This window comes from Hyalella azteca, unplaced genomic scaffold (assembly GCF_000764305.2).
Source record: "Hyalella azteca isolate HAZT.00-mixed unplaced genomic scaffold, Hazt_2.0.2 contig2151, whole genome shotgun sequence".
Lineage (NCBI taxonomy): Eukaryota > Metazoa > Arthropoda > Malacostraca > Amphipoda > Hyalellidae > Hyalella > Hyalella azteca.
The window spans coordinates 78,695-92,531 of record NW_025932436.1 but is presented as its reverse complement, the minus strand read 5'-3'; the positions used below and the strand labels follow the sequence as shown (position 1 = coordinate 92,531).

At 35.5% G+C, this 13,837-nt stretch overlaps 1 protein-coding gene across 1 annotated transcript in view; it reads right to left on the bottom strand.

Moving 5' to 3' along the window:
• LOC108672446 overlaps positions 1-12,526 on the bottom strand; it is a 32,548-nt gene extending 20,022 nt beyond the window's left edge. Inside the window, exon 1 of the mRNA XM_047885410.1 lies at positions 11,996-12,526. Coding sequence (XP_047741366.1) covers positions 11,996-12,113 — 118 coding nt within the window. The 5' untranslated portion in view covers positions 12,114-12,526. The remainder of the gene's footprint in view (positions 1-11,995) is intronic.
• Between the last annotated feature and the right edge of the window lie 1,311 nt (positions 12,527-13,837).

Sequence of the window (13,837 nt, the reverse complement as noted above, 5' to 3'; positions counted from 1 at the left end):
GAAACTTATTGAAGCTTTTGTCACCTCCTGCGCCGTTGACAAATAAAATATAATGAATATATTCAAATGACTTATGAGAATTTTCGCTGCTGGCACCCAGATCTCTTACTGATTCTGGGTTAATGGTAGAATTCTAAATGCAGATCGAAATTAAATTCAATATATTAAGGTTCACATATTAGGCTCATTCAAATGCGGGTAATGGTGGAGTTTAATTCTTCACTTCCACGTGTAAAGATTCAGATTTAGCTTTTAGAAAACTGGTTTACAAACTCTTGTCATACTTATTCTATCGGAAAATTTCATTAAACCGTGCGACTAAATTAATCAATTCCCAGGTAATCAAAATTGAACTGAAAAAATATAAAATTATATAATAAAATGTTGATTATCCTTGCATGTTTTAAATGTACTTTTCAACGCACTACGGAAACATTATTGTTTTTAATTACTGTAACACATCCTAATTTCAAATATATTGTGTTGTAAACGTACATCGAAATACCTAAATTTCTATACCAAGGACAGCAAAACTATAGATTAAGTGAAAACATTAATGTCATTTGCCAATCCCTGCTGACAACTACACGGGCCATTTAATGCCTCGTAGGAGACATCTTTATTTTGCTCAGACTGGAGCAAAGCCAAGGATGGCCGACCGTCATGTAATGAAGAAACACCGATAAAATAACTCTGATTATTAACAATGCAATCCTGTTGTTGCTTATAACTTAAAGTTTCTGCTCAAGAAATCAACACGTTTGCTGTTCCTTGAAGAAAACCCGTATAATTGATGTTCCTCGACCATCGGCTCCCAACCAGAACTTGAGTTGTGCTGTCCGCTGTTGATCGCCTTTCTTTTGGTCATTCTTCGCTTGGACGGCCACCCATAAACGCCCCTAAGTGTCCATTACACTCCATTGCGACACTCTGCGCCGAGCGCTGCTGGACACATGAAGAAATACAAGCAGCCGTCCCTGCTGTTGCACGAGCGCTGCACGACACATGAAGAAATACAAGCAGCCGTCCCTGCTGTTGCACGAGCGCTGCACGACACATGAAGAAATACAAGCAGCTGTCCTGCTGCTGCACGAGCGCTGCACGACACATGAAGAAATACAAGCAGCTGTCCCTGCTGCTGCACGAGTGCTGCACGACACATGAAGAAATACAAGCAGCTGTCCCTGCTGCAGCAGCAGAGGCCTCATGGAGGCGCTGGGCATGATGTCTTGACAATTGAGTTATGGGTGCCAGTATCTCCAGTCTCATGTGGGTCAATTCTACAAACGGATTTCAGTAATATGCACTTTTTTTAATCATGAGTGAACTGCTTGGAGTATTTCCTGCCCCACTTGAGTCATCTCCAAGAGCGGCTGTATCGCAAGCAGCTGTCAAGTTCTGAGTTTTTAATTTGATGTGTCCTGCGAACCCAAAAGCGACAGGCAGACATGGAACAGCCGCCAAAGATCAATTTAAAAAGCGCGTTATATTCTAGAATACGTTATATTCTTGGATACTGTAGTATTCTAGGATTCCTAGAAAACTTTTGCCATCATAAATTTTTTAATCGTTAAATATCTCATTCATAGTTCCTAAGATAAATTAACTTTTGAGTTCAGTGAATGGTGGAAGTTCCCCAAAATTAATATTACCCTAAAATTTTCACACATGCATGACATCTGAATTTAAATATTTCACATTTTTTTCATTCCTGAAGTCCCTGGATGTAGAGATATTTGCTAAAAATGAAAAAATTTTCATACAAATCAAACCCCTGTATAATTGAAGATGGTTTGCCAAGTATACAGCGATGGCACTCATGTCCGCATTAATGTTTCATGTACGAATTCTCTGTAGGTCTCGCAACTTCATACAGATCTGGTGGCTGGCACAGAGCTTTCTCTAAGATCAACTAGCAGCGTTTACTTGCCACTATGTTCACCTCCATCATTGAAGAGTCTTTATGGGAGCAGTAAGCACAATGATGCTTTATACATAATCCGTTACCAGAATGATTGTCGATATTTTTATTCGTGCCTTGATAATTGCACAGAAATTAAATTAAGCAGACAAAATTCTGCTTTTCCTCTAAATAATATCATTAATGAGAAATAATATCAATATCACCATGAGAAAAAATATCATTCGTGCCCAAGTGAAGCAGGTTAGCTTAGCACGACGTTGTTTGGAATAGATTATTTTTGAAATTTAATAATACAATAATCTCTATTCCCTCATTCCGAATCATGTTAATAGTGATATAGGAAATTTATGAAAATTGAATAAAAACTTGTTCAAATCCACATATTACACGGAACGATTTAGATTCAGTTTGTGAATACCAAATAAACAATCAAATTTAAAAAGCTTTTGAATTCAATTACTGCATTACAATTAAACAATTAAATTCTATTCCTGCAAGATAAGTATGGTGGATACGAGCTTATACAACCCTTTATAACTACAGCGTTAGGCTACACACGTAAACTTCGACAAGTATGCAAAAAATTATCATCGCGAACAACACAAATAGTAAAAATGCAATTAAAGTTTATAGCTTCGGTGAAAATAATATACGTTTAAAAATTACTTTTTAAAGACAACACTTCTAAAGAATCCAGTGTTTCCAATGTTACAGATGTACAATGAATTTCTAATTTTATTTTCGAATATTAACAAAATTAATTTTTCAATTTGTTTTAATATATAATTTTTTCAAAATTATTTATTCTCTCAATTGATTCATGCATTGCCTCCAACTTCACACAAGTGTGCAAAATTTCAGGTCAATTGGACAGGTAGAAGTGTGTCAAATATCAGTTATAAGATTTGTAGCTGACAAAATTAATTTTTCAATTTTTTTAATATTGAAAAAAATAATAATTTAATTTCTAAAATCATTTATTTTGTCATTAAATTCTTGCATTGTCTCCAACTTTACGCAAGTGTGCAAAATTTCAGATCAATAGGATAAGTAGAAGTATGTTAAATTTTGATTATAAGATTTGTAGCAGGCAGACAGACAGACGGTTAAAAATATACATTTAAAAATTACTTTTTACAGACAATACTTCTAAAGAATCCAGTGTCTCCAATGTTAAAGATGTACAATGAATTTCTCATTTTATTTTCGAAAATTTAAAAAATTAATTTTTCAAAATTTTTTAATCTATAAATTTTTTTTCAAAATTATTTATTCTGTCAATTGATTCATGCATTGCCTCCGACTTCACACAAGAATGCTAAATTTCAGATCAATTGGACAGGTGGAAGTGTGTCAAATATCATTTATAAGATTTGTAGCTGACAAAATTATTTTGTCAATTTTTTTTAATATTGAAAAATAAAAATTTTTAATTTTCAAAATTATTTATTCTGTCAATTGATTCATGCATTGAATCCGACTTCACACAAGTATGCAAAATTTCAGATCGATTGGACAGGTAGAAGTGCGTTAAATATCGATTATAAGATTTGTGGCAGACAAACAAATAAACAATAAGAAGTGAAGTTAAAGAGAAGTGTTGTAAAAAAGAATTGTTGTAAAAAAGATATGATCTGGATCAGATCATATCCATGCAAACTTTTCTAATTCTAATCATGTCTGCAAACTTTTCTAATTCTAATATTATTTTGGGCTCGCCTCTTCCGACGAGAAAGCGATCAATGGATATCTTCTATATTAGAAATCAAATCAAACGATCAAATTCATTCATAAGTTAGTGTTGTAATATAGCCTGTGCATTTTGTACAACTGTTCTGTTATAAGAATTTGATGTTTGTCGTCGAGCTCGTCATTCGTGAACATATCGTCCAGTTTATTTCCTCCACATATAAATAGGTTTCCATGAAATTAACATTGACACATAAATTTCGACCGTCAATATAAACTTGTCTATTCATCGTAAAATTTTTCAGTCTGGAACATTTCGCTTCCTTTCCATTTACTGCTGGACAGGAAGTTGTAAGTTTCAAACATCGGATTAATTAATGGTAATTATTGAATAACACAGATATTTTATACACGTCGGATTCTAAATAAATTAAAATTTTCTTACATGAGAATAAAATTATACTGAAATAGCTAAGAAAACTAGGAAAGAAGTCGTTAACTTCGTTGCCAAAATAATGCAAAGCCATATAATTCCAAAAAATAGTAAAATTTAAATAGCAGATTTTAATTTGATTTTTTTCTTTGATCATGTAGACATTTCCACATAATTACTAAGCTTGCTTTTCATGTTCCATCGTAATTTAATTTTTCTGTCATTTATTGCAGTTTATAGAAATTTATTCAAATGTGCAGTTTCTTGAATTAGGAACAAATTCTTCGAGATCACACTTTCATTTCCTTGTCTTGCCAGGAAAATACCCTGCAATCCAGGATTTCATGACATATGAACTGTCAAATTCTCGTCGTTGACATAGCGCCATGTTTGTTCCTATCAAAATTTTTTAGCAAGGAATTCTCTAAAATATTTGGGCGTCCACCGGAAGAGTACAGCGCAATTTTACAAGTTCATTGTCAAGTTTACTGTTGATTTGTTACAATGGAGTAAAATTATAAATATAATTCAGCGCCAACCCAAGTAACCCGTGCCTAATAAACTTTATCCGGTAATTCAATAGTGAAATCGATTAGCATTTCTAGGTAGAGAAATTATTGCTAATCGAAAGGTATCGATATTTTTGAATGACCATTGTTGCGTTAGCGTTGAGCACCTACCAGCGTTGCATTATTTGACTCAAAGCCGGGGACACAATTTTGTAGCAGTATCGTTTAGCGCGCAGGCAGATACAAGGCTCACAGCATTTACTTTGTAGCGCATTATCGCCAAGCCTGGCGCCTAATCTGCAATCAACACTACGTCTCGGCCAAATGGCGGCTCCCTGCAATGCTGGCGAGGAAGATCACGTTCAAAATCCCCGCACTTTGCCCGCCTCGCTCCAAATGTACAAAAAATGACGCTCGTCTGTGCGACCTTTGCTGTAACAGCAACCTTTAGTCGCCTCACATCTTCGCTCGATCCGCAACAAATGTTTCTATTTTTTGCTGAGAAAAGTGTGACCATACAGCGTTACTTCTACGAACTATCTGGGCGTAAGCACAAAGATGGCTGGCCGGGAATGACTGCAATTCTTTTCTTGTCAATCTCAAAAATTGTACTCGAATGATGCCTGAAATGATAAAGAAACTACATATAAAGAACATCACATACAGGATCTCCGGAGAATGGAACATATAAGCACAAATAGTTTTCTAACCTGAATAACAAACGAAACTCGAGAACGATATGAGGTTCTCACTTCTATTTCAAAATATAAATCATGATACTCAAATTTAATTTTGTACAAATATATATTTTATATAATTATAAAAAATAAATTCATCACTATATAGCTTCTATAACATAATATCAGTACTAAATAATTAATTAAAATAAACTCAATAATTTCTATGGTACAAATCAGAAAATTTAAGTTCTGCCAATATCACGTCGGCAATCTCTCGACTTCCTGCTATTTTCGTCTATCTGGTCGCATTCAAATAAATTTATTTCGCTGCAGCAAAAGCAATTTTAATGAATAACGTTTAAAGTTCGAACCTTATAGCATTTCTTGCTTTTTGAAACAATTTACTTGATTTTCCTAATAAAATTTCTTCCATTCAAGAATTAAATGACAGAAACAATATTTTTTAATTGAGAGATTTTACGATAAAAATTTTTAAACACTTTCGTCTATTGTTTCGAGTCATCGATATTTTCTAGGCAATGCTATGCACATCCAATTCATGACAAAAAATCCGTCTAAAATTAACTTATAATATGATTATTAAATTTCAATAATTAATCTAGACAAGACAATTCGATAATCACGTCGTCTATGCATTTCAATGACGACAAAAAGACATATATACATTGCATCGTAGAATCGTGAACCTTCGACATCTCTTCGATTTGTCACCATATTTATCACCGAGTACCGAGCAAAGGTCGGGCATGAATAAATAACCTATATGGGGAGTCAGCATAGCCTCGCTCTGCAACGGTCAGGGCCTTAAATTGAACGCGTGCCTGTTTTCTAGGGACCATACAATCAAAATTCCCTTAATTAAGTACAAGCAGCGGTCCAGGCACACGTACTGAACACAGTACACGTAGCGGTCTAAGTACACGCAGCGATTTAAGAACTCGCAGTGGCCTAATTACACGCAGCGGTCTAATTAAGTACACGCAGCGATCCAAGTACACACAGCGGTCTAAGTACACACAACGGTCTAAGTACACGCAGCGGTCTAAGTACATGCAGCGGTCTAAGTACACGCAGCGGTCTAAGTGCACGCAGCGGTCTAAGTACACGCAGCGGTCTAAGTACACGCAGCGGTCAGAGTGCACGCAGCGATCCAAGTACACGCAGCGGTCTAAGTACACGCTCACAGCGGTCAAAGTGCACTCAGCGATCCATGCAAGTACACTCAGCGATCCAAGTACACGCAGCGGTCTAAGTACACGCAGCGGTCTAAGTACACGCAGCGGTCTAAGTGCACACAGCGGTCTAAGTACACGCGGCAGTCGAAGTACATGCAGCGGTCTAAGTACACGCAGCGGTCTAAGTACACGCAGCGGTCTAAGTACACGCAGCGGTCTAAGTGCGCGTATCGGCCTATGTATTTGTAGAGGCCGATTTCTCGTCTGTGATTGGTGAGATCAACTTAAAACCCGCCAGTGATTGGCTGACGGAGTTACGAACTCATAATTATATGTGATATTACACATTTTGATATTAGTATGGCCCCTGAAGTAGAAGGCTCAATGAAAAGACAAATATCGTTTTGGTCCATGTTTGAGTCATCAAACCATATTGCATTTCAGGTTTTCTCTAAAACTAAGAAATATTATTCATACTCAATGGCTCTTAAATACTCAACTAAAATACATTTTAATTGGGAAATAAAGAAAGTTATTTTAACTTTAACTCTCGGTATGAGATCTGCAGCAAAGATATACAAAGCCACGAGCACTCATCTCTCCAACAATTTTGTGGAGCCCCAGCGTTGGAAAAGCGAATTGAGAAAATATAAATTTGTTTTTCGCGAGCCTGGATCTCGTTTCTTGAGCCATCTTGAACATAAAAAAGTTATTTATTCACGTTCATTACGTCGCCCAGCTACGATACATAAAAAAATACAGATCGCTGCTTGAAGATAACCACATCACTTTCATTGTTGGATAAGTGATAGTTTGTGATGATAACTGCGTTAATATGCATTTATTATTATTTTATGATAGAAAGAAAGCGACACGTTTCGACGAAAAGAAAGAAATCCACATTTCATGACCACATAATTCGCAATTTATTGTCTACATTAAAGTTTTAAATGCGTTATGAATCTGCGTAGGAATATGCTATTCCTTTATAATTTAGTTCCAGCTATAAAAATAATTCTTAAATGATTGAGAACAAACGTAGACACCGAATGAATAATAAAAATTGGTTCCAACCTAAGAAATTCATTCATGAATCCTGTTTCTCATGAGTCAAATCTGCAGCCTACTTCTACTCAGCCTGCTAGTGTCACATCTACAACATACTTCTACTCAGCCTGCTAGTGTCACATCTACAACCTACTTCTGCTCAGCCTGATACAGTCACATCTACAACCTACTTCTACTCAGCCTGCTAGTGTCACATCTACAACCTACTTTTACTCAGCCTTCTACAGTCACATCTATAACCTACTTCTACTCAGCCTGCTAGTGTCACATCTACAACCTACTTTTACTCAGCCTTCTACAGTCACATCTACAACCTACTTCTACTCAGCCTGCTAGAGTAACATCTAAAACCTACTTCTAAACGTTACATATCGCAAATACCTTAAATAGTATTTAACGTATTTATTAATATTTATTTAATGTTTAATATTTAATGACAAATAGTATTTGTCATTAAATACGTTACAATTAAATGACAAAAATAGCCCATTACATTTCGAACCTGCGGCAATCCAGCGACTAAATAACAATGTCAGCGTTTATAAATCCTGCTAATATTGACGGTAATAAAATGGACCATTGCGTACAATTAAAGGTTAAAAATCGGACTGTAGTTCTTATGTTTGGACCCTTTGATTTTTTCAAGAAATGAAGAAGCAACTCAGTGCAGTTGGTTTTGTTCGAAACCTTCTGCATGGATATCATCCCAATACTTCCACCCTAACTGGCTTCCTTTTCACTCAATAAAAAAAAGTATTTCACCGCTTGAAATTCATCGATCATTTGATGACTTCTGTACAGACCGCTGACTTTCAAGTGTTCCTCTCAAGTGTATTTGTTATAGGATGTGTTTGTTGTATCTCCAGCCCCCATATATTCATCCTCGCTGCTTGGTAAGATCTTGAGTCTTAAGCAAACATACTCACCGCTTTTATTTTATTGACTTGTACAAACACCGGGTCGTGTCTGCAGGCTTTTCAGTTTGTTTTGCCTTTTTATCGGCTACGAAAAAGAGGAATTTTTGAGAGACCGGAACAAATAACGTTGCTCCTGATTGACCTTTCGTACAGATCGTGGAGTGATCTTTCTACCGACCAAGAGGCCTAAGTCAATACTTATTATTTATTTGTAACTTCTTGGTGTGTAGCTTGATCTGGTACTGTTTAATTATCCATACATGCATTATGTATATGTATGTTATTTCGCTCAAAATATGAGCTGTTTAATTAAAAATCCTATAAGTATTTTTACTAACACCAAAAATTTCTCGAACAATAATTATTTGAACTTCATTTCAAGTACATAGCCAATAACTTAAAAAAAAAAACTTTAACCCATCCTGAAAAATTCGTTGGTTTTGAATGAGATGAAGTTACGTGTCAAAAGGAGTTCAGAAATGTTTATTCAATTCAGATAGCGTAACTACGAATTCCGAAGCGTCCTTGAAATAATGAAAACTAAATTTTAAAAATTGTTCTTAAAAACGCTCTTTTAAATGTATTTAATTTTAGTTTCAGTAAATTAACAGTAATTTGAGTGTATTTCAAAAATGTATTTATTAAAACATTAGACACTGACTGTACGAATGCAAACATAGACCAAAAGCTTGGGAATCACGAGCCATGACACTTAACGGGCGGTTAAAAGTTTCTCAAGTGGTTCCGAAAATTAAAAACGACAATAAAGTTAACGCAAGAGTTTGAAGAATTAAATTCTGTACAGCACATAGTTATTAACGTATTTCTCATTTATGGAAAAAGGCGCCATTGTGCTCGTCATGTCCGTCTGTCTGTCCGTCCGTCTGTCCGTGACTTCACGTTTTCGTCGACGAGAAAATGCGCTCTCTGTCACTCACTGCAGTGAGTACTGAGTTATATTTTTTTTGCTATGCTTTGTTTTAGCAATGCATTCAAGCTACGCATTAATTATGCTTAGGTTTTCTCCCCGTGGGAGTTACTCAATAAATCCGCGACTTGACGCCAGCGCAAGCTCTCATCGAGTCTATGCACTTTGCTGAGACTAATCTAGAGTCTGGGTTCATCTTAACAAAGAAACATGTAGTCCTCAAAAATTGGCACGTTGGCTGGATCGCCAGACATATGACGTTGTATCAACGTTGAAATAAACTTTATTTGATTGAATCATCATAAATTAAACGATGTTTCAACATTATTTGCCTGGTTAGCAAAGTTCGTACTACTCGATTGCACACTCTTCATGGAGTCAGCCGCTTTGAGTTCTGTCTCTGATTCTTGTCTGCTGTGAAGAAAGATTCGTCTTCATTTGTTCTTTTAGAGCGCACTGATTTTTATTCTTTTTACGTCGCCAGTCAAGGAAGATTTATCATTGTGTGCTCTCCCAAACTCAAGCAGAATTATCTCCTCTTGTCTTATTTAGGAAAAGATTGATGCAACGTTGTTCAGCTCTAGTCTTTCATACTTCTTCTTCTTCAAGACAGCTGTTCTCCCGAAGGAGAACAAGTCTTTTATTCTTTCCATCTTCTCCATGCCCAGCAAAGCGAGACTATATACCACACAAGACATACTAATGGTCTAAAGTTCAGCTAAGTGCTACAGGAAGCAAACTTTGTTCCAGAGATAAAGTTGCATCATGAAAAAATATCTTGATAACTTTGTGCTGCGAAGATGTGCAATTGTTTGGCCACAAGAAGTGAGACGAGGTGTTTAATAAACAAAGCTTGGCCAAATATACACAACGGCAAGAAATCTTGGCAATCTCTGTACCTAAACTAAGGTAGAAAATGCAGGTAAGTATTCCCTGAAGCCAAGTAAGAGTGAGCTTGACGAATGACTGCGAAAGTTTACCCATTACCTCTTGAAGGACAGATGTGTTATCCTTGTTAAGGTTAATTGAAATACTGTATAGTTCGAATAAGATTCTAAAAAGTTAAAAAAACTCATTGTTACCTCGAAGAACAATTGGAAACTTCAGGAAATCGAGTTCTTGTCATTAAATAATGGAAATACTACTGTACCGGAAATTTTTGCATTATTAATTCACACATGATTTTCTTTAAAAACTTCAAGGTTTGTGCTTTTCCCTAATTTTCAATTGGTTATTTAAATCGTTCTTGCCGATTATATCTCTATACAATGAAAACACAGTTTTATTAACAATAATACACATTACTTTCCCAATTTCATATCGTCTTTTGGTGCCGTGAGGGATTCATTCTAAATTTTGGTCTATGTTTAAAGCAAATACAGAACTGTAATTATAATTCTCCGCAAAATAACAGAAATTAATACAATAATTCAATGGCTTCAAACGTTCAGGATACTTCAAGGATAATTAGGTTATTCGTCATTTTCGTTATTATTTTATAAACGTAGTGTACCTTAATTTCTTTCTTCAAAACATTGTTCGAATGTTTGGTTACAAAGCAGTAAGAAATTTTTTTGTGATCTTTTGTACTTCACAACGCGATAAAAAGCATGCATATAAGGCAATAATAATTATATAGATTTGATGAAATGCGATCGAATTTGCATAAAATAATAAAATTGATAATTACAGAATATAATTATATAACACTAATCACTGTATTTAACAACATTCTGTTACGATTTTTATAGAATAAATCAGTGTACGCAATATGGAAAGTAGCCAGAATCAATGTTGAATTAGAATCCTATTTCATGTGCCATTAAATTCCTACTGCCTCGCAAACGCATATCTTAGAAGGATTCTTCAATTTATCCCATCATTAATGAATAAAAGATTTTTTACGACGGCAGCATCAAAAGATTCGGCCGCTAAGTTTCGATTTCAGATCCTGTTTGATCTGATATAAGAAATTAATACGGCGGCGCTAGGCTAGAAATCCGCCTTAGCAAGGCTCGCCGCGCCTGACTGACATTGAGGCTGGAGGGGCAGCCAAAACTACGCGTAATTGATAAGCCAAATGGAAATTGGCCACACTTTTGGCTCGACGAGTGTCTGCTGAGGTGAAAGAAATTCCGTGTTTAGAACAGATTGGTTTCTACACTGACACCGATCAACGGGAAAATTTCTTTGATGTTTTATAATGGCTATAATACATTTCAGTTTGTGGGCACTTTGTGTGAAGTTCGAAAATTAGATTGAAGCTCAAAACAGAAAATAATAACCATGTTCAAACTTTCTCAAAATTTGACATAATTTTAAAAACAGCGTTCCAGCTCTGCACCAATATTTTCCCGAACAACGTATAAGGATATGATCTTAGATATTATTACATACATCCATCCACATATAACCTAATACTCTGGAAGTAAACAAAAACCATGTGATCACTGGAAAAAATTTAATGTATCATTATATGGAATAATAGAAGTAAACGAACATATTATTGTTACCTTACCTATAACACATGAAACACGAACTCTGTGTTTTAGCTGCAGTTTCTTATTTTCACTTAAAGATCCATAAATCTAAAAATTTCGTCTACAGTTATGGAATAATATAAGTAAACGAACAAGTTAATGTTATCTTACCTTCTACTCGGGGCATTAGGACAGAGATGCTCGACAACAGCAGCAACAACTTCACGCAGCGTCTGACTTTCGTCATGAGAGGCGTGAAAATATCCGCAGATTTTCTTCGATTTTTCATTTCTTTCAAGTTCACTTCTGTACTTTTCAGACCAATGGTTTCAAAATTTACTGTCAATAGTTACTGTCAGTTACACTGTAAATGCAATTATGAATGCGCTTCATACTACACCTCATTGCTATATGATTCATGTTTTGATTCAATGCATCTCAAAGATATCAAATTGGAAAGTTAAATCTCACAACTAATTCACATTCTTTAATAAACTTTCAGAATATTTTCTGTGTGTTTCAGTGACCTTAAATTTTCTCTCTTATAACCTTTCAGCCCTTGTTATGTTGTTCACAAAAAAAGTTAATTTTCATAACAAGGTTTATCTCAGTCACATACTCGAACACTATCTTATTGAAGCGTTATATGGCACGTCTTCACCTGACAAATTCCCTTTAAAGTTCACTTTTATAATAAAGATCTGAAAATTTATAAAGCAATGAATTGCTGATGCTAAAGCTCCTATTATTTATGTCGTCGTTCGAAAGAAGCCCTCGTTTTTTCACTTAATATTAATCATCAAATAAAACTTGCATTACTGTTATTTCTGATTTCTTCTGGTAGCTGATTTTTTAATTGTTAACTCAATTTCAAATTCAATTTGATTTATTGCATTAAATTTCATATTACAAATTCTTGCACTTTCCCATCGAAAATTCCGAACTTACTCGTTCTCGTTCTATTGAAATTAGTTTGCTTCTGTTAACTCACTGGGTATCAAACCACATGTCAATAATAGAAATATACACATTAATTAATTGCGTTTAAGCTTTTATTGTTATTTATATAAGCAATATATTACTGGCCCCGAACCCCAGTATATGGTTTGTCTATCAATAGCCCTGAACTACATTTTTATTGTTGACTCTAAACCACAGTATACGGATCATATCGCTGTACCCTGAACCCCAGTATACGGTTCATGTCGCTGGCCTCTGAACCCCAGTATACGGCTCATATCTCTGGCCTCGGAACCCCAGTATACGGTTCATATTTCTGGCCTCGGAACCCCAGTATACGGCTTATATCTCTGGCCTCGGAACCCCAGTATACGGTTCATATCACTGGCCCCGGAACCCCAGTATACGGTTCATATCTCTGGCCTTGGAACCCCAGTATACGGCTCATATCTCTGGCCTCGGAACCCCAGTATTCGTTTCATATCGCTGACTCTGGAACCCCAGTATACGGTTCATATCGCTGGCCCCGGAACCCCAGTATACGGTTCATATCTCTGGCCTCGGAACCCCAGTATACGTTATCGCTGGCCAAGGAACCCCAGTATACGGTTCATATCGCTTGCCTCGGAACCCAGTATACGGTGCATATTGTTCTACCTGAACCTCGGTAAACAGTTTGAATTATTTGCTATGTAAATTAATGATGAAGAGCATTTCAACGTCTGTATAAAGTTTTGAATCTTAAAAAAAATTATTAGTGTTTCTTCCAAATTCCAAAGCCTGGTGTAGGAAATCTTGAATTACCAAGTGAAATAATGCAAATATGAAGATGTTGAGAGAATAAAATACACATACTACACATCCCAGTGCAAGCAGCCGTTACGTTGTACTGCGAACCGAAAAGGCTAGCTTCTTATTTCTACAATCACAAAACATTTATTTCCCATTCAGTAGAATTTTATTTCATTTACCTATTTTTGAATTTTAATTTATATAAATTTAAACTTTAATTTATCTGAATTTAAACTTTACTTTATGTAAATTTTATTTATT